Here is a 22,560-nt window from a genome sequence, read left to right as displayed (position 1 = left end):
GCTACAGGAATTTTGTTCATGGGTTTGACCTCCGATATAGCTCTTTAATTACTTATGTTACTATGTGAACATAAGAACATAAGTGAACATAAGAATGGCCATACCGGGTCAAACCAAAGCTCCATCCAGCCCAGTATCCTGTCACTGACAGTGACCAATGCCAGGTGTCTCAGAGGGAGTGAACCTAACAGGTAACGATCAAGTGATCTCTCTCCTGCTAACCATCTCCATCCTCTGACAAACAGAGGCTAGGGACACCATTCCTTACCCATCCTGGCTAATAGCCATTAATGGACTTAACCTCCATGAATTTATCCAGTTCTCTTTTAAACCCTGTTATAGTCCTAGCCTTCAATGTCCTCAGGCAAGGAGTTCCACAGGTTGACTGTGCGCTGTGTGAAGAAGAACTTCCTTTTATTTGTTTTAAACCTGCTGCCTATTAATTTCATTTGGTGGCCCCTAGTTCTTGTATTAATGAAACAAGTAAATACCTTTTCCTAATTCACTTTCTCCACATCACTCAGGATTTTATATACCTCTATCATATTCCCCCCTTAGTCTCCTTTTTTCCAATCTGAAAAGTCCTAGCCTCTTTAATCTCTCCTCATATGGGACCCGTTCCAAACCCCTCTGAACCTTTTCTAATGCCAGTATATCTTTTTTGAAATGAGGAGACCACATCTGTACGCAGTATTCAAGATGTGGGGGTACCATGGGTTTATATAAGGACAATAAGATATTCTCAGTCTTATTCTCTATCCCTTTTCTAATGATTCCTAGCATCCTGTTTGCTTTTTTGGCTGCTGCTGCACACTGCGTGGACATCTTCAGAGAACTATCCATGATGATTCCAAGATCTTTCCTGACTTGTTGTAGCTAAATTTAGCTCCCATCATATTGTATGTATAGTTGGGGTTATTTTTTCCAATGTGCATTACTTTACATTTATCCATGTTAAATTTCATTTGCCATTTTGTTGCCCAATCACTTAGTTTTGTGAGATCTTTTTGAAGTTCTTCACAGTCTGCTTTGGTCTTAACTATCTTGAGCAGTTTAGTATCATCTGCAAACTTTGCCACCTCACTTTTTACCCTTTTCTCCAGATCATTTATGAATAAGTTGAATAGGATTGGTCCTAGGACTGACCCTTAGGGAACACCACTAGTTACCCCTCTCCATTCTGAAAATCTACCATTTATTCTACCCTTTGTTCCCGGTCTTTTAACTAGTTCTCAGTCCATGAAAGGATCTTCCCTCTTATCCCATGACAACTTAATTTACGTAAGAGCCTTTGGTGAGGACCTTATCAAAGGCTTTCTGGAAATCTAACTACACAATGTCCACTGGATCCCCCTTGTCCACATGTTTGTTGACCCCTTCAAAGAACTCTAATAGATTAGTAAGACAGGATTTTGCTTTACAGAAACCATGTTGACTTTTGCCCAACAATTTATGTTCTTCTATGTATCTGACAATTTTATTCTTTACTATTGTTTCAACTAATTTGCCTGGTACTGACTTACCGGTTTGTAATTGCTGGGATCACCTCTTTTTAAAATATTGGCATTACATTAGCTATCTTCGAGTCATTGGGTACAGAAGCTGATTTAAAGGACAGGTTGCAAATCATAGTTAATAGTTCCACAATTTCACATTTGAGTTCTTTCAGAACCCTTGGGTGAATGCCATCTGGTCCTGGTGACTTGTTACTGTTAAGTTTATTAATTAATTCCAAAACCTCCTCTAGTGACACTTCAGTCTGTGACGATTCCTCAGATTTGTCACCTACAAAGGATGGCTCGGGTTTGGGAATCTCCCTAACATCTAGGGTGACCAGATGTCCCAATTTTATAGGGACAGTCCTGATATTTGGGACTCAATTATATAGGTGCCTATTACACCCCCCCCATCCTGTCCCAATTTTTTTTTTTCACATTTGCTGTCTGGTTACTCTACTAACATCCTCAGCTGTGAAGACTGAAGCAAAGAATTCATTTAGTTTCTCCACAATGACTTTATCATCTCCAAGTGCTCCTTTTGTATCTTGATCGTCCAGGGGCCCCACTGGTTGTTTAGCAGGCTTCCTGCTTCTGATGTACTTAAACATTTTGTTATTACCTTTTGAGTTTTTGGCTAACTGTTCTTCAAACTCCTTTTTGGCTTTTCTTATTACATTTTTACATTTAATTGGCAGTGTTTATGCTCTTTTCTATTTACCTCACTAGGATTTGACTTCCACTTTTAAAAAGATGCCTTTTTATCTCTCACTGCTTCTTTAACATGGTTGTTAAGCCACGGTGGCTCTTTTTTAGTACTTTTACTGTGTTTTTTAATTTGGGGTATACATTTTAAGTTGGGCCTCTATTATGGTGTCTTTGATAAGTGTCCATGCAGCTTGCAGGGATTTCACTCTAGCCACTGTATCTTTTAATTTGTTTAACTAACCTCCTCATTTTTGCATAGTTCCCCTTTCTGAAATTAAATGCCACAGTGTTGGGCTGTTGAGGTGTTTTTCCCACCATAGGAATATTAAATGCTGTTATATTATGGTCACTATTTCCAAGCGGTCCTGTTATAGTTACCTCTTGGACCAGATCCTGCGCTCCACTCAGGACTAAATCAAGAATTGCCTTTCCCCTTGTGGGTTCCTGTCCCATCTGCTCCAAGAAGCAGTCATTTAAAGTAACGAGAAATTTTGTCTGTGCATTTCGTCCCAAGGTGACATGTACCCAGTCAGTATAGGGATAATTGAAATCCCCCACTATTATTGAGTTCTTTATTTTGTTAGCTTCTCTAATCTCCCTTAGCATTTCATGGCCACTATCGCTGTCCTGGTCAGGTGGTCGATAATAGATCCCTACTGTTATATTCTTATTAGAGCATGGAATTAATATCCATAGAGATTCTATGGAACATGTGGATTCATTTAAGGTTTTTTACTTCATTTGATTCTATGTTTTCTTTCTCATATAGTGCCACTCCCCCCACACAACCTGTTCTGTCTTTCCGATGTATTTTGTACCGCGGAATGATTGTGTCCCATTGATTGTCCCCACTCCACCAGGTTTCTGTGATGCCTATTATATCAATATCTTCCTTTAACACGAGGCACTCTAGTTCACCCATCTTATTATTTAGACTTCTAGCATTTGTGTACAAGCACTTTAAAAACTTGTCACTGTTTATTTCTCTGCCCATTTCTGATGTCAGATTCTTTTTTATGTGAATGTTTCTTGCCTGATCTGGCCCATACTTTATCCTCTTCCATCCACTCCTCCTGACTAAAACCTAGAGAATCTCTATCAGTAGGCTCTCCTCTAAGAGAATTCTCTGTCCGATCCACATGCTCCTCTGGCAGCAATCGACTTTCCCCCATCTCTTAACATTAAAAAGCTTGCAGAGCAGTTTTTAAACTAAGTGCCAGCAGTCTGGACCCACTTTGGTTTAGGTGGAGCCCTCCTTCCTGTATAGGCTCCCCCATCCCAAAAGTTTCCCCAGTTCCTAATAAATTTAAACCCCTCCTCTCTACACCATCGTCTCATCTATGCATTGAGACTCTGAAGCTCTGCCTGCCTACCTGGCCCTGTGCTTGGAACTGGAAGCATTTCTGAGAATGCTACCATAGAGGTTCTGGATTTCAATCTCTTTCCTAGCAGCCTAAATTTGGCCTATGTACTTGATCATCATGTGGTTGAGGAAGCCAAAGCCCTCCTGTTGATACCATCTACACAGCAATGGATTAATCTCCAGAATTTGTGTCCCTCTGCCTGGATCCTTAGTCTCAACTGGGAGCATGGATGACAGCACATGCCCTTCACTCCCAGAGCCCACAGTAGTCACTGCTGATCTGCTCAGGTCATAACTGGCAGTATCATTAGTGCCCACATGAATCATCAGCATGTGGCAATGGTAAGAAGAACCTCAGAAACCTTTCTGTATTTCTCGGATGCGGTCTCCAGGCAGACAGCACAGCTGGGACATCATGTCAGGTTGGCAGATGGTTTTCCCCCGTTCCTCTCAGAAGGGAGTCCCTGACAACCAGCATTTTAAGCTGCCTCCTCTTGGCTCTGTGTCTATGAGCCTCCCTGCTTGACGTACAGGTGACATTTCCTCCTCAGCCATTTGGATCTGGTCCTCACCACCTGTTGCAGGTATTGCATACCAGTTCTTGACCAAGATGGATCAGGGACCTGGGTGGGGATGGAGTACTGTCTGAGGTGACCAGCAGCCAATCTCTTTCCTGTAGAGTAGCCTGTTCTCCTTCCTATTCTGGTGCCACTATAGTCCACTCACCTCCTCTGTCCCAGATGTTTCCACTTGCATTCTGTCAATGAAGTCATCGTACTCCCAGATGCTAGGCAGAAGAGTCAGCCCCTCCTGCAGCTCTCTTACCTTCTTCTGGGGGATTCTGTCAACAGAGACCTCTCACACTGGATGGCTCCTGAGCCTGGGTTTCAATAGCAGGCACGTGCAAGTCAGATATCCAGCAAGTCAAGACTGGGGCTTGGGTGGAAGCCTTCAGGGTCAGAATGCCTGTCTGCCAGGGCTCTCACAGGTGCAGACAGAATAAGAGCTAGAAATGGTATTGGCAACATACAGTTTTTCTCCCAATGCAAGGCCTTCTTTGTAGGGTATGCACAAGTTAAGGAAAGGGGGGGGAAAATGGGACTAAGTGCAGACAGTTTTGAGATAATTTGACAAGCAAAATTTGATCTTAGATGGCTAGATCAAATTTGTTTCCATATCTAATTGAAGTTTCTTCTCCTCCCCTTCGAGGCACTGCAACTTATTTTACTCTTGGGTTGCGTGGGTTTTTTGCTCAGCACAGGACTCCTGACTAGTATTCCCATCCTTTGCCTTCTTCCGTAGTCCTCTCTGCAACCTGCTGTTAACAGAACAGTTGAGAGAAAAGGAGGAAGATGGGAGAGTGAAATCCCAACAAAAATACAGAGATGAGAAGATGCCCACTAATCATCACTACTCAGTTACTTGCTGCTTGTTGTATCCTAGACCTCCTTACTCTGCTTAAGTGTTCTTTTTAGGGCCAAATCCCCAACTGGTCTTATCTAAGAGCTCATCTGTATTTAACTTACATAGAAATAACTACATTGTTTTTAATTTGTACATTTAGTGATTTAGGCTTAATCAAAATAAGACAGTTTTTTATGCCAAAATAAGTCCAGTACACACAGTTGGAGTGATATAATAAAAGGTGAGAATTAAAACAGGTGTCTAGTATTTTGGTGCAAATTTGTGTGTAGACCAGACCTAAATTGCTAGAACTACGCCAATTAATAACAGATTAGGACTGGTCCCTTAGGCTCTCTGCCTGCAAACTTACATGATTAAGGGTTTGCAGGACTGGGCCCTTCAATTGTAAGTTTTATGGATTTTGTCTCTTCTTGTCTGTAAAGTGGCTTGCATACTCCTGTTGTGTATATTAAATAATAGTAGGGTTGTCAATTAATTGCAGTTAAGGCAAATGATTAATGCAAAACAAATTAACTAGATTAAAAAAAGTCAATGAATTGTGGTTTTAATCACATGGCTAAACAATCATAGAATACCAATTTAAATTATAAAATATTTTTGGATGTTTTCTACATTTTCAGATATATCGATTTCAATTCTGACACAGGATACAATATTATTTTTGATGAAAAATAGTATTTCTTTTTTACAGTGTAAATATTTGTAATCAAAAATAATATTGTATCCTGTGTTGGAATTGAAATCGATGCATTTGAAAATGTGGAAAACATCCAAAAATATTTTATAATTTAAACTTGGTATTCTATTAGTTTAACAGTGCAATTAAAACTGTGATTAATCATGACTTTTTTTTAAATCTCATGAATAATTGCAATTATTTATTATTATTATTATTTTAAATCATGTGACAGCCATAAATGATAGTAAATATCTGTTTTATGTAGGTTGGTGCTTGCATTGTGAATTCAGAAAACAAGATTGTTGGAATTGGATATAATGGGATGCCTAACGGTTGCAGTGATGATTTGCTGCCCTGGACGAGAACAGCACAGAGTAAACTAGACACAAAATATCCTTATGGTAAGGAACACTTTCTAGGCAAGGCTTCCTATGTGTTGCAAATTACTCTCATCATTTAAATATAAGAGTCCAAATGATGTCCCAGCATGGTAAATATTGATCCATTTCCCCTCAGCATGGCTGACTTTAACAGGTATTCAGGTGGTAATACCACCATGAAATTACAGCTCTAGAAATAGTGTTTATTAGCTCTCTCTTTCTGCAGAGCCAGTAGGACCGGCAAACAGCATCATCTTGTATTTTACTACTTCCTAGTAATGCACTGACAGTGGGGTTTTTTAATAAACACTTAAGATTCTTAACAATTTTTCACATTGCTTTACTGAGTCAAAATTAGTAAACCAGTTAAGTAAACTTCCATTATTATAGCACATGGTTACAGTAGGTGTAAAGTGGTGCTATTTTTCACATGTTCATCTTTACAGTGTTTAATTGCCTCATCACATACTATTTTTTCCACTGCATGTTTTCCCCCCACAGGCTTACAATTTGGGAGAATTTTCAGGACAGCAAAAATCACATCCCTAACACAAAGGCCACACCCTGCCAAATTTCAGGGTCTGCTCTAAGTAAGGGGGCATTTTCCCCCTCCCCAACTTTGTTGTTTGAAACAGCTGAACTGTTATGGCTGAAATCCTCTCTCCCCACTTCCCACCCCCCCAAAAAAATCAGTTTTTTGAGAGGCAGACGTGGAAAATTTCAGTCTCAACATTTAACGTGTGCCAAAGTTATAAGCAACTGAAAATAGAGAAGTATTGGGCAATCTTGGGCTCAAAGTACTGCGTATAATGAAAGCACTACAATAGTAGGACTTAGTTTTGACTACTTTTATCTCTGGCAAGGAGAATTAGTTTTTCCTCTGGCTACTCACCCTGGAAATTATGAAATTGTTGAAGTATAACACATACATTTTTTTTTTTTTAAGTGTAGCTCTGCCAGTGTCAATTGCCTTGGATGCAACTAGATGTAAGGCACCTATTGCTCTATTTATAAGGTCTCAGTCCTGCAAATGAGATTAGTGTGGGGGGACTTCTGCATCTGCACAGAGCCAATGGCAGGATGGGGACTGCAATGGGGAGGTTTAAGCTTTCCAAGAAAAACTGCCTTTTATTTAATCTTTTACATAAGATCATTTTTAAGATTTTTTTTAAAGCTATAGTTTGGGGCTTAAAGAGATGTGGAAATGTTTCCACTATATTTGGTTTTTGTAGCAAGTAAGCACCATTAATACTTGATGCTATTGGTGTGTGGGTTTTTTTTTTTTTTTTTTTAAATATTCTAGTTGAATACACAGTCTGCAAGATGGAGTCATATTTCCAGGACAAGTGAAAGACTATGCTGAACATTTTTTTTTCTCATAATATAAAAAATTGGCCTAAAAAGACCTAATTCTTATCTTTTTATTTCACCATTAATGCTTTTTATTCCCCATTAACTTTCCTACGATAAATGTCATTAAGAGAAACTGCATAAAATATATGTTTTTGTAATTCGTAGATCACTTTATTTTCTAAGGTTTTCTTTTTAATCCTGATAATTCAGCTAACATACCAGACAAGAATGGAATTCCTCTAAATTAAAAATACTGCTACACTCAAGGAAACCTTTGCAAATGCTTCCAAAACCTCATTAAACTGTCCTGTTTTTCTGCATTCCTTTATTATTTTTGGTGATCACCACAGTGTTTGTGTGTGAATTAAAACTTTCTCCTTTCATCCTTGCCTGCTTGCTGCTCCTCCTGACTCATTTGTTCATATATGACAAAATCTCAGTGCTTGCTACATTACAATTCATCATTGTGGAAGTGCTTATATCGGTGTCACTAGCACTATATTGTAGTGTCACTAAATGAACTGGGTTGTATAGTGGTACAGTCTATACACTGAGAGATGGCTTCTGTTTACATGCACACTGTAGTTCAGCAGCATTGACTCGAAGGAAATGCAGAATATGTACGTAAGAAGAAGGATGGTTTTGTGGCTGAGATACTGGATTGGAATTTGGAAGACCCGGGTTGTTCCCAGGTCTACCACATACTTCTTGTGTGACCCTCTCAGTGAAATCTGGGCTCTTTGAAATCACTGGCAAAACTTTACGGTGGGGCCAGAGTTTCACCCTGTCTTAAATTAATTTACTCTCTGTAAAATTGGGATAACTTGTAGTTGCTTTATCTGACAGGGGTGGTGTGCGGATAAATATGTTAAAGGTTGCAAGGCACTCGATACTATAGTGATTGTGGTGGAGCACCATAGTACCTGGATAATGTGTTGTGGTGATTCTTGAAGTTGAATACTATGACTCTCCTTTCAGTATTCATGTTTTTAAACAGACAAACATTTAATGGTTTAATAGGGCCTGGGACTGCAAGCTGTTGAGTGCCCTCCATTCTTCCAGAGGAGGGCGTTCAGTATCCCACAGGGAGGCACTTTGCCCTTTGCTGGTTCAAGCCTTTAGTCTCTTGCCAATACGGGCTCTCAGCCTGTGTGTGTGTGTGAGAGAGAGAGAGAGAGAGAGAGTTATTAATCTTGAATGGTTGATTTATTAAGAGCTTGCTGAAAGCTGAACCTAAAGCTATATGTGCAGTACAACATGCAGAAGTTTCTTCATAATTAGATCAAACTTTTGCTTTCAATTGGAGTTGAAACTGAATGCCGTCTGGTTTTGTTAGACAAATGTATGGATTTGATGACTTGCTCTGTCCTCTCACGTCAAACTTAAAGTACTCCATTTTTCTCATATCAGCATATGTCTACTAATGCTTGTTGCTTCATTCACTTGAAGTCCTCTGTCTCCACAGTAATCTAGAAATATTTCTGAGACAGTCTTATTAGAGATTTTGCACAAAAAGACTTGCAAATATAGGAAACCTTTGAGCCATTATATAAAGAATAAATTGAGCAAACCTATTTCCAAATACTTACAGATTCAGATTTAATAAAATGTGCATGGTATAAAACATAAATATACATTCATTCCACTGTATGTGCTTTGTAAAAATGAAACAAACTGTCTTTGTTCTAAGTATCAGCGTTATAATTTTGTTAGGGCATGGGCCCTTTGTAAATAACCTCAGACACTAACCTCTGAAAAATATTTTAAGCAAGTGTTTTAAAATATATACAGTTATGGGTTCATTATTTTCATAGAATCATAGGACTGGAAGGGACCTCGAGACCTTCTAGTCCAGTCTCCTGCATTCAGGGCAGGACTAAGTATTGTCTAGACCATCCCTGACAGGAATTTGTCTAACTTGCTCTTAAAAATTTCCAATGATGGAGATTCTAAAACCTCTGTAGGCAATTTATTCCAGTGCTTAATTACCCTGATAGTTAGGAAGTTTTTCCTAATGTCCAACCTAGACCACCCTTGCTGCAATTTAAGCCCATTGCTTCTTGTCCGATCCTCAGCGGTTAAAGAAAACAATTTTTATCCCTCCTCCTTGTAACAACCTTTTATGTACTTGAAAACTGTTCTTTTCTACAAACTAAACAAGCCCAATTTTTTCAATATTCCTCATAGGTCATGTTTTCTAGACCTATAATCATTTTTGTGCTCTTCTCTGGACTTTCTCTAATTTGTCCACATCTTTCATGAAATGTGGCACCCCGAACTAGACACAATACTCCACTTGAGGCCTAATCATTGTGGAGTAGAGTTTGATGAATTGCTTCTCATGTCTTGCTTACAACACTCCTACTAATACATCTCAGAATGATGTTTGTGTGGGTTTTTTTGTGTGTGTGTTTTTTTTTTTTTTTTTTTTTTGCACAATAGTGTTACACAGTTGACTCATTTAGTTTGTGATCCACTGTGATCCCCAGATCCCTTTCCACAGTAACAAGTTGACAAGGTAAAACCTGATTTGATGTTAATATTTACATTTCTGTATTGACAACTTTTAAGCATTCCAAAATTGTTAGTGCGTGGCTCCCCTCCCCCCTAATGATTTATTAGGAATTTATTTGCCTTCTGATTTTTCTTTGAACTTTTAGGGTGCACTCAAGTTACATTTTCAAGCTTTTCTACAGTACCAGGAGGGCTAGAAACTTACTTTATTTTAATGAAAGCTGAGATTGTCACATATTCACACAACTCCAGGAGCTGGGACTTTCAGGAAACACACCAAATATGACACTTGCTTTAAAACCACAAAAGTTGGCAGTATGTTCACATAAGGCACATATAAGGATCGCATAGTTCATAAACTCTCATACTGCCCAACTAACCACATTGTTAATAAAGCAAGTGTTTCATTTTTCTATAAAATAGAGTTAAATAGTAAGTTTATAAGATAATGCATTTTGTGTATATATAGTACCATCTCTAGTGCATAATATTTCAAAACACTTTTTAGTGTCTGTTTCAAATGGTAATTGTTAATGCATGGTAACATAGAAAAATCAAACTTTGCACTGGATTTCCTTTGTGACTGCTACTTACTATGTGAAATTTTATAGTGATCGGTTATCAAACCTCTTGGTTAAGCAAGTAAACATAACAGTATTAATGGTCATATGGTTCTTATTATCAGTGTTTGGGCTAAAAAAAATTATTAGGTGGGAAGAGTAGTTTGACATCACAGTCCATTGAGGATATTTTCATGGCAGGATAGAGGATATGCAGAAAGCAACAGGAATAGTGTGAGGAGGGCCTCTTTTGTTTGATGTACAGTAGGAAAGACTTTGGGTTAAATATTGGATCATAACACTAGATCAGACATTCAACATGAGACAATATGGTGCAAGGTGAAAGGAAGTAGAAGTGTGATATGGTAGGCAATAAGATACTAGTAAGAAATATATTCTTACTAAAGAGTAGTGAAGTTAGCCCCCCTCCCTTTTTTTAATTTATATATATTATATTATATTATATTTATTATATTATTATTAAAGCATTCACAAATACTCAACACTGTAGATAAGGTTCCAATGTTGGCTTCCATTCTGAAAAAGTGGCTTGGAAAATATTCTCCAAAGACTTCGTTAGCAGTAGAAATAACCATGTAATGAGAACTCAGCGTATGTTCTGTCCCTGCTGTCGTGGGCCGAGGGGAAGAACTTACTCACAGGATATTGTAAAATTGGTAGCTCTAACAGTCTCAGTTTACAAAGAAGCCTTTACAAAGATGCTTGTGGTGGTGGCATCACTGTACCTTTGCAGACAGGGCCATCTGATATTTCCCACTTGGATGATTGCTCTGCTCACAGGTCAATCATACCGGCAAGTGCAAGCAACATCTACCTCCACACAAAGAATGACAAAGGTGTAATGTGTACGGGCTGTGTACAAAAATGTACATATGCATTCTGGAAATGTGTTTGGGAGGCAGTGCATAAACCCAACCTGTGCTAAACAAAAGAACGTTGTGTTCCTGTGCCTCCAATGTAAATTAAGCAAGGTGAAGCCAGGGACAGTGAATGTGCATTTACATATAAAGTAAACAAAGCAATCAAACTAACAAGTAGCAGCTTAGTGAGCACACTGGAGACCGAGACTGCATCCTAAGAAGCCTTTCTGGCTCTTGAGGCAGAGACAATGGACTTTGGGCAACACAAGAGGACCAAATATGAATTTTTAAATATTTGTCACTTAAGGGACAGCACTTTCTGAGCCTTTGAAAGTTGGATCCCTTAGCCTGGGGTGGGTGGGTAAAGATGCTGCTTAACTTGATGTAAGAAAGATTGGACAAAGATTGTAATTTGCTAAAATTAAGTTTGTCACTAGAAAATGTTCTTTGTATTCGTTTTGTTTATAACCATACCTTTCTTTCCTCTTGCTTAGTGTTACTTAAATCTCTGTTCCTCGTTAATAAACTTATTCTTAGTTTTATTGTAAACCATCTTAGCGCAGTTATTCTTCAATATAAGTGTGAGTCCTCAACTAAACTAACAAACTGGTGTGTGCACTGTCTCTTCGGAGGCTGCAAACTTAACTTCTGTGAGTGTCCAGCGAGAGAGAGTGGATGCTACAGGGAGACATCTGGGGAACTGGGGTACACTGATTGTTACCTGCAAAGCAAGCATTGGCCTGGAAGAATCTCAAGGAGTTTGGTGTGGCTAGGAGCTGACACAAAGTGTAATTGTCTGCAAAGCTCACTTTTGCTGAGGCTCTGGGGTAATACACTGGCTTACAGTTCTAGGTGTTGTGAGCAGAATATCAGTCACATGACTACTACATGCACATCACCTACATCTGCATTTATGGTGCCTCCAGGTCTGGTTCAGCACGGCCTTCACTTTGAGCAGGGGCTCCTTGAACAGGAAGGTCTCACTTCCATAGAACATGCTGACATCCTTCACCTGGTGGGACTTCAAAGTATTTGAGAGAGTTCTTTTTATTCCTTCACTACCTACAAAGACACTCATCATAAATATAACTCTAGGACGGGGAGCACATCTTGATGACCAGACAGCCCAAAGTTCCTGCGGGAATCCAGGCTGCGTATCAACCTGCTTGAGCTTTGGGCAGTCCACGAGGCTTTCAAAACATTTCTATTTACTATCTGGTCCATGCACATTCAGGTCAAATCAGACAACATGTCTGCTGTCTATTATATTTGTATGTGAGAGACAAGGCAGGTGAGGTAATAGCATCTATTGGACCAACTTCTGTTGGAAAGTACAAGCTTGTGAGCATCACAGGCTCTTCGGGTTTCAAGAAGGAAATCGGTGTGTCTGAGCTAAATAAAAGTTGGGCCAGATTGTTAAGCATAAAGGGTTAACACATGTGGGAGGGGGATCACTTAAAATGAAGTGGGCAATTAAGGGTTAGCAAGCAGTGGGATGTGTCTACAAACTGATCTAATGAGCCATAAAACCCTGGTCTCTGAGTCCATGGTTTTTAGTGTCCAGCAGAGTTATGAATTTAAGTTACCAGGCTCACTTGTTATGCAGGATTTATGCAGGTGTCCTTTTGTGGATGAGTACTGAGAGGTCAGATACAAAGTGATTGTTTGCCCACAGGTGATAGTGTTTTTGTCTTATCATTTTCCTGTGTGAGTTAATTTGAGAGCATAGTGATTATCTGATTTCAGTTGAGGCATTAGATACATTGGATGATATACATCACATGCTGTAATAGGCATCTGTAGAACCCATGAATTTTGAAAGGTGGGTTGGAAGGGTGGGTATTGATCATTGTAGTAGCAGAGATACATATGCAGGTTTTGCAGCTGTTCTGGTAGGGTCTGGTGCTGGTTTGAGTTTGTGTTCTGGTCGGTGGGGACCTTGCCTCTGATGAAGATCTTGGTGAGGTTGGGGGAATTTTAGAAGGCCATGTGTGGAGGGATGCTCAGTCTTTACCCATTCCACTACTGCAAGGTTCCTGAAGGATATCATAAGGACATTCCTTCCCGTTCTAAACCATGGCAGCTGAACCTTGTCCTCTCTATAGAGAGCCCTGCGTGGATACAAAAATGTGGATCCGCATCCGATCCAAATCCGCAAGAATCAGCTTGTATCCAACCTGTGATCCGCACTCCATCTTGGGAGGAGCATCTGTGTGCAGGCATATGTACTGTGGGGAAGCAGCTGTCTGCAGCTCATAGCCTATGAAGCTGCTTCCCCACCTTTGAGATCCTATATTCTCTCTTCCCCTGTATACAGAGAAAGCGGCAGTCATAGGTCAAGACAGGGAGCAAAATCCCCCATGCTCCTATCCTGGTGGTTTAAGCAGCCAAGCAATTTAGGAAACCTCTCCTGAGGTCATTGCCATATCACATCAGTTGTAGAAGGAGACAGCTGCTTCTGCAAAGTAAGTATGCATGCAGAGAGGGAATATAGGATCTGGAAGGTGGGGAAGCAGCCTTCTAGGCTTTGAGCTGCAGACAGCTGCTTTCCCACTTTTTGAGATCCTATAAAGCAGATATCTGCAGATTTGTAGGGTTCTGCCTCTCTGTGCTTATAAGACCACCATTTGAGCCTTTGACCTCCTGTTCTCTTCACCTATTCGTGAACATTGCCTTCCAGACAGTCAATTACCTCCACTAGGGGTGGGGGGGGGAAGCTTGGGACCTTTGTAGTGGACCTGACAGGCACAGTTTTTTCACAAGGACAAAGTGTTTTTGCACCTACATCTCAAATTCATCCCTAAGGTTTACTGAATTTCACATTAACCAGACTATTTACCTTCTAGTGTCTTATCTGAAGCCTTACCATGGCATGGAGGCAGGGGTGCCGGAACCATTGTAGGAGGGTGTGGGGGGGGGCACTAGTGCCAGAACTAGGGGCCTGGGGGCCATGCCCCCCACTTTTTAACATAGGTGTAGTTGGGGGGGGACAGGCAGCGTTACCCCCCCCCCCCCAACTGCAAGCCTCAGGCAGGTGCAAAGCAGCACTGGCAGGGGCTGCGCTTTGCAGCAGCATTGTCTTCTCCCCACCCCCCATACTTCAAGCCTTGGCAGGCATGTAGCGGCAGGATGCCTGCTCAAAACTTGCAGTTTGGGGGGTGGGGAAATGCCATCCCCTGTCTCCGAAAACTAAAGTGTCAATATCACTTTTCACACAAACTTAGCCCCAATTTTCCACACTTACTTTTGTGCTGCTGCTGCAGCCTTAAGGCTGTCAGCCGGAACCTCACTGTCATCTCTGGGTGCGGGATTGAGGGAAGGGCGGAAGGAGAATACGGGCGGCCTCCCAGTGAGTGAGTGGGGACAGGGGAGGTGAGTCCAAGCCACACATCCCTGCACTGCTCAGGGGCCTTAAATGATTGAATGTCCAGGGAGACTGAAATATACTCCAGTTTGAAAGACATTAAATACCCTCTTGATGTGTCCAGTATGAGAATTTAGACCTATAGATGTGGTCTGTTCTGAAGAGCTGAGGCACGTTGGTGGAATGGTACAGTGAAGCTGCTGCCTTTGCTATATCTGTGCTTTAGAGAAATAGAGGACTTTGTTTTTTCATTCAGGAAATCTGGCATCTTTTCATGATCAGTATACTCACTTAACATTAAAGATAAGGACATTCTTATGGTTATGAGTGTCTCTTGTGTATTCGCAGGGTGAGAGAATCATGCAGCAAAGCTGAGCAGTTCTGACACCCTGAGGACAGAACTGCTCGTTTTTACTTCATGATTCTCCTGCTCTTAAGAGTGCACATAGCACTTGTGTAGCCATAAGAATGTTCCTATCTGTGCATGTAAACAATAAATGAGCTGTTTTATATTGGCAATTAGATACTCTAGAGAGTTGTGAAACTGTGAGATACTGCCATGCTTAGGGTGGTTGAAGACCAAGTAGTTTCAGCCCTAGAGCTTCATTGCCTACTATAGGTGCTAGGAAGTGGCAATGCTAATGTGCTTAATGATTTCATTTCTAATCAGCAGTCTGGTCAGAACAATTGACCTTCATTAATCTTGGTATTTCTGGTTTAATTTTTTTCTTTTCCCTCTATAATGAACAAGTCAGGTTATTTGACTTTGAAAGAATGCAAGCAGTTACCTCTTAACACTTAGTTAATTTTAGATTGACTCATTTTAATGAACAGTATTATGAATATTTTTCTTCTACTTTTTTAAATTCAGTGTGCCATGCTGAATTGAATGCCATTATGAACAAAAACTCAGCTGATGTGAAAGGTTGCAGCATGTATGTTGCCTTGTTTCCATGTAATGAATGTGCAAAGCTCATCATCCAGGCAGGTAAGGAGCAACGATGCCAGCTTGATTTGTCAGAGTTGCAGCACTGCTTGCTCATCAGTACCTTATAACAGATTGATTTGATTTTAAATTGCTGTTGTTTAGATCTAAATTAATTGCACTATCAACTTCATAAGATACTTCTTGTGTTTTTGCATTTGAGTGGTGCCAAGTTTTTCCAGTACTAATTGCATCCTCTGTGATTCTTAGCATGTTTTTAATTTAGGTTTACAACTTCTTAGACCAGGAGCTGCCAAAGAACAGCACAGGCATTGCATATCATTACTGTCACTTTACTGTGCTCTGACACACAGTATAGAGTATGGGGAAAAGAAATAAACTTCTGCCTGACACAATGTCTGTTGGGAGTATATATACATGACATTTTAATTTGAATGTAATACATGGTAGATATCTTAAGATTTTAAAATATCTTTGCTCATAAATGTCATAAGACTTCTATGATCCTACTTTAATTATATCTTTCATTACAATTGTTATAAATCTACACCACTGCAGCAAGTGTGCTGGCCTGAATGTTTTGCTTTTTTTTTTTTCTTTTCAGATTATTAGGTGTAACTGCAGTAGACTTTGGTTCTGTAAAACTCCCTGTCTAAATTCCTAAAACTCTGAGTTAGCAAAATGTGTGTTTATAAAGGGGTTATCTCTTGAGAGAGCAGAAGGTGAAAGTTAATGGGGAGATATTTTACAGGGTATAGGGATTCCGGGACTGACTGAACTATAGTCAGACCTCATGTAGTGAAATCTCATCAAAGTCAGGGAGGATGTAAAATATGGATGAAGATACCCAAGGTAGAACCCTTCGTCCTGCCTTTGGTCCATCTTTCTATAGATACCCAGGAAGGTTAGGGAATGTTGGTGTTTGGGATGCTAGAAGATATACCTTTTGATGTATTACTTGGGTATGATATAGTGTAAGCTTAAGCCAAAATCCTGATCTTTTCCCTGTACAAACAAAAGACTGGTATCAGGCCATAAGAGTGAGTGAAGCTGTCATCCAAAATGTGAATGGAGAGGCTAGGATGGAAAGGGGGGGGGGCAGTATAATTTCCACCTACTTGTGACAATAGGGACAGGCTCTTAAGGTGAAGCTACATGTGCAGCATCTGTGAACAAGTGTATAAAGTGAAGGACCTCTATCCATTTCTGCATGGTAGATGACAGTCACACAGGCCCACATGTAAATTCTCTAAAGCCTGACTCTGACTAGGAATGCTAGCTCACTGCCTACCCTTACCAAGGAAACTGAGACAGAGCTGAGCATTGCTGTAGCCAAGATCACAAATAGAAGTGGGTGAAACTAAGTCACAGGTGAAAAGTGCTGTATATCCAAACTTCACTGAGAGAAGGGACACTGAGACTGGTAAAGAATGCTGCTAACCATATGGTACCCACCAGATCAGGAGGGAGGGGGAAAAGACATTTGTTCCTTCATCTATAACTGCATAATGATTCATAAAAATGTAAATTGACCTGAGGCAGATGGGAGGAAGCGCTGGTTGCCTCACTCCAACACGTAGGGGGAAAAGAGGAACTCCACAGCCATCAGAGAGTGCAAACCCAGAGAGCAAGGATGCAGTCCACTGCCTCTCCTCACCATGGAATCCAGGGTATCCACCCAATGGGACTAGGACTCCTAGCACACTTGGGGGCAGGGCAGAGAATGGAATTTGGCTTTGGGGAAAAATTTGTGGATTCTCCCCGGGGAGAAGTGAACACCCCATATACCAGTGGCACTAAGTGTCCGTGTGGATCCTGCTGCCATGCACTAAAAGTCCCTTAATGTGATTTAATCTGTCCTGCTTTGAAACAGGAGTAGATTAGAGTGCAATAAGGAACTTTTAGTGCATGGCAGCAAGGTCCTCAGATTACTTAGTGCATGGCAGGTTTAGTGTGGAATAGATTTGCAGCCAGGCTTCCTGCAAACTGAGTGTTCATATAGACAAAGCCCTGCATGTGACCAGGTCAGTGAGGGAAAATTATTCTATATTGGGTAATAAGACTTCTTCCTTGATGCATTAATCTGATTTATGTTGGGGCTGTTAGAAAAACAAACAAGGAACTAATTCAATGGCTTCACAAATAAGTGCATCTAGATATATGTTAGAAAGACAAGAGGACCCAAATTTTAGTTTCAGAGATCCTATAACTTGTGTCCCATATGCTGTGAATGTTGTTTGGTGATTCTAGGATCTACCAGATAAAAAGACTTCAAAGTTAAAAAGTCTGATTCGGATGAAGGTGGGGTACTTGTAAGAAGCTGCCTGGGGGCAGGATGATACAGAGACAGATTTTGGGGAGGAGTCTAAAGGAATTGGGCCTTTCCAGATCTAGGGAATGGTAAGCATTAAGGAAAAGCAAGCATAGCATTTAGGTTGGCTAATTGTTTTTAAGATGCATTTTTTTTCCTGTAGTGATTTTTCTTCTAAATAAATGATACTCTGCTTTGGTTGTTGATTACCACTGTCATTGTCCTGGAGGAAAAAGAACTGCAGGGTGTTTGACCTCTCAGGTGATCATGGTTGACACAGAAGTCTGCACTCCAGTACTTGGTTTGAGAGCAGGAGAATCACATGGTTCCATTCTGAGACCTGGGGGTAGAGGGAAACACAGAAAGACCAGGAGGGGGAAGGAGTAAATGTGACATTGATGATCAGGATTCTAGAAGAATCAAATTAATCCATAGTTAATGCGTTCCGAACTTTACAGGGATTGAAACTGGGGTGAAAAAGAACTAATGGTGTTTTGAATCCAAACCAAGATGTACTCATTTGTGACACCAAAATAAGATTCCACTCAGATTTGCAGCTCTTCACAATATGGTTGTTCATTTACTTTGTGCTTTGATCAGTAGTTAAATCGTTAAGTGTTAATAGTTATAATTAGGGAGACATTTTAACAGAGAAAATGTGGTAGCCATTGAAAAATTTGTAATCACTCCTGGTTCTGCCTCTTCATTTCTCCTCCGACATATTTAAGACAAGAGTAGTTAATTAAGAGCTGGGGCACAGTCAGTTACCCATATGTAGGACATGTATTTGAAAAATAGGGAATTTTTGAAAGGGGGCTGGAGACTTGAGATTTTAAGTTGCTGCCTGGCTTAATTGTGATGAGTCATATTGGTTTGTACAAAGGCTAAGTGAAAAATTTCCATCAAAATTGTTCTTGATGGAAAACTGAGTTTTCAACTAAATGAAAATTTTCACAGAAAGTGCATGCTTTCCATGGAAAACTTCAGCTCTTTGTTTAACCAAAAAAAAAAAAAAAAAAAGCCACTTTTGAAAAGTTCAGTTTTTCAGGGAAAATTTCAACTTTTTATTTTCACCAAAAATTTTCCATGGGGAGGCTATTTTCTGAACAGCTCTATATTGTACTGATCCATTCTTAAGGTATAATTTATAATACATTTTCATGTGATGTGGCACCTAGAGTGTATCGATAGGTGCTCTTTTTAGCCTTGTATACATCTAAATTTTCCCCTACCATATTTATTTCTGCTTGTAATTGTAGCATGTCTCTTCATAATATTTCTAGGTATAAAAGAAGTTATTTTTATGTCTGACAAATACCATGATAGCCCTGAAATGACAGCTGCCCGGCGCCTGTTTGATTTAGCTGGAATTATATACAGGTAAGACAGAGCCTTGACTGGTGGTTGACTTTTAAATGTGAAAATGAAGAAATTGCTGTATGAGGAAGATAACCTTTAGGCAAAAGCTTTATTTTCTCCTTATGTTATGTAACTTGTGTGGTACAGTTAATTCTCTTACAAAAACTCCCATGCAGATTTAGTACCAGTCAATTCAGCACCTTTGAAAGTCTGGTCCCTGGAGAACAGCAGCAGATGCTGTCCAATCTCGTGGGACTTGGGAGTGACCTGCCTTCTCGTCCTAATGTTCATTCAATCCTTGGCCTTTCTCCTGAGACTGCCATCAAGATTGCCCATTGGGGTGGTGGTTTCTGGTGTGTGTACTCATAGGAGCTGGACTGGAACCACCAATTCATTTTATGTAGACCATGGAGTCCTGTTGGAAGGGTAATAATCTTCTGTCACAACCAGTCTGAGCTGGAGTTAAACCAGCTTGTGAGGGGGCAGGACTCACCACCTCGGTGCCTCCTGCTGGCCATGCTGGGAATTTAACTCTTGGTTGCCAGTGCACCTTTCCCTAGTGGTGTTTCACCACCATCACTTCTGCTCCACCTCTAAGATGCGCATCGCTCCCCAGAACGTGGCATCCTCTTTTGGCACTCCACTTTCTCCCTCCTTCGCGGGAATTGGCTGTCTCTAGTCCATCCACTTTCTGCTGCGGCCTACTGTCTAGCCCCTCACCTCAGGGGGTAAACTGCAGTCTGAATACTGGCCACCCCTCTGTGACAGGTGGGGGGAAGAGGGGTCTGGGCCCACTCGCTACTCCAGGCCCTAGCCCAGGGACCCTTTAGCCAGCGGCCACGTGCTGCCACTCCTCCAACTCCCACTGTCTATTTCCCTGGGCCACTTCCCCATAGCCCTAGTACCTTCCTGGCCCTTTGTATCAGGGGCCTCAGGCTGGAGGTCCCTGTTGCTCCCCTGACCCTGCCCAACACTGCATTATCTAAGGTACACCTCTAAGGCAGCCAGTCCTCCTCTCTTGCATTCCAGGGAGAGATTGCCCCAGCTCTGCTGAGCAGCCCTTTGTATATGGCCCTCCCTGGCCTGATTGGCTGCTCCAACAAACCTTCTGCTGATTGGCTCTCTACATGCCCTCCTCCCATTGGTTGGGTTTTCTGCAGCCTCTCTGAGGACTGCTTTAACCCTCCATCTACCTGTGTGGGGCAGTCACCCCACCACACAGCTACATAGGGTAAGAGGTTCTCGTATAATCATTTATCAGTCCCTATCACCCTCTGGTCTTCCACAGTCTGCTTTCTAAAAGGAAAAGAATAAAACCTGGAATATCTGTCCTGAACTAATGAGAATCTGAATGATCTGTTGAGTAGACTTTTTTTTTTTTTTTTGAGTAGTGACAGAGATATCTCAAGATAATCTGTTTGACAGCTAGTTTGATACCAATAACATGCTATGGGTGAGACTAATTACGGAGTCATGGGGAGACTTTAAAATTCCAAAAAGTTTTACAATATTAATATAAAACCTTCTTAAATTTTACAAATACTGCAATTCTGACAGAGAAAATTTTAGGATGAAAGCTACCTGCTGGGCTAAGAAACACCCATGAACAAGTACAGCAGTATTTAAAATTCACTTTTAAAGTCAGTGTATTTCCTGCCACTAAAGCTACTTGGCTAAGTAAGGCATAAATCATTCCGTTACAAGTGAAATCTTACCACAGTTTCCCCATGGTGAATGTTGTTACTTGCTTTTTCAGACTGCTGGTCTGGACAAAATGGGCATCATAATCCTTCAAGGTTTCAACAACATATCCTTTACTGTGTTTACTGTTTTCACCTCTTGTATTGATTATTAAGGATACAGGTTGTACTTAATGAATGTCTGGAACTGAATTGTGGAGCCTAATAAGACACTAAATTCACACCATTTGCATAATCCTTTGTTTATTCGTAGATTGTAAATTATATATTCAGTCCCCAAATACCTTCCTTGTTAATTGCAATAGCAGATGCTCTAATGGTGTAAAAGGATGCATTTTGTGGCAATATTAATTTTACAATTCTAAAGTTATAATTTTTAAATTATTCCTTCTTAACCATTTTAGTTATTTCTTGTATGATGCATAATACAATCTATTCCCTTTGCTCAAAAACTATTGAAGTAAACTTTTAAAGTTTGCTGTGAAAACTTGGCAGAAAAGAAAAGAGATCAAATTTTGCAGAAAAACTGGTAACATGATGCCACCTCCTGCAGCTAAGTTGTTAGAAATCCTTTGACTCCTGGGTAATTTATGAACTCCAATAGCTGAAGAACATACAGACTAAACAACCCCATGTGTCTTTTTGTCTTAGTCTTTCTTGTCTGGGTTTCTCTCTGTATGGTGCACTATAATTGGCTCCTATAGAGATAAAACGCTAAGTGAATCCAAGGAAATTTTTTTTCTTTAAAAAATTTAGTTGGAGCCAAAGCAAACAAAATATTTAACTACTCACTGGCTAATATCTATCCATATTTTTTCTTATTTTCAGGAAATTCAAACCAAAGTGCAATAAGATCATCATTGACTTTGATTCAATTAACGGCAGACCGAGTCAAAAGCCTCTGTGAGTTACGTCTCATTAAATCTCTAGAAGATTGTGATTATCCTTTTCTGAGAAGCTGCTAATGCCTTTCATCTTGAAGTTACACATAACTTTTTAATAGCCACTACAGCTAAAGTAGACATCTGAAGAATGTAAGGCCTGAAATTTTTCTCTGTCAGCCTTGTCATACAGAATCTACATCTAAACTTTTTGGTTGCTGCATTTTTTTTTTTTTTTTCAAGCCTGCTTTAAAATCTAGAACTATATAGAGGAAACATAGTACTGCATATGTACTACAAGAAAATGGTTTTGATTCTTACTATGTCCATCATGTGCTCTATTAAATGGAGTCAGAATCATTGTAGACAGTCTAACAGTAGTATTTATTGTAGGCAATAGCATGCTGGAAAACCTCACTTACATATATGGATCTGTCCTTATTGGACACAGGGAACTAAATAGCTAATACACATGAAGTGTAAGAGGAGATGTCCATGCAAATATTGATATTCAGTCTACAGTAGCACTAGAATATTCTTGTTAAAAAGTTACAACGATTAGATTAAAATATTGTGGTGTCAAACTATACTGTTGCAATGTACTTTTATTTGCAGACGTGATAGTGATTTTACTTTTAAT

General features: G+C 40.1%; 1 protein-coding gene across 3 annotated transcripts in view; it reads left to right on the top strand.

The window, feature by feature from the left end:
- Positions 1 to 22,177, top strand: part of DCTD (dCMP deaminase) — a 29,519-nt gene extending 7,342 nt beyond the window's left edge. For 2 of the 3 annotated variants that reach the window (XM_034772363.1, XM_034772365.1), the window contains 4 exons: positions 5,937 to 6,072; positions 15,595 to 15,711; positions 19,264 to 19,360; positions 21,868 to 22,177. In XM_034772363.1, coding sequence (XP_034628254.1) covers positions 5,937 to 6,072; positions 15,595 to 15,711; positions 19,264 to 19,360; positions 21,868 to 21,946 — 429 coding nt within the window. In that variant the 3' untranslated portion in view covers positions 21,947 to 22,177. Of the gene's footprint in view, positions 1 to 5,936; positions 6,073 to 15,594; positions 15,712 to 19,263; positions 19,361 to 21,095; positions 21,136 to 21,867 lie in introns of all 3 variants that reach the window. The other variant, XM_034772364.1, reaches the window with a different exon arrangement.
- The last annotated feature ends 383 nt before the right edge of the window (positions 22,178 to 22,560 follow it).

Source organism: Trachemys scripta, chromosome 5 (genome assembly GCF_013100865.1).
Source record: "Trachemys scripta elegans isolate TJP31775 chromosome 5, CAS_Tse_1.0, whole genome shotgun sequence".
NCBI lineage: Eukaryota > Metazoa > Chordata > Testudines > Emydidae > Trachemys > Trachemys scripta.
Note: the sequence above shows the minus strand (reverse complement) of the source record. Positions and strands in the feature narration are given on the sequence as shown.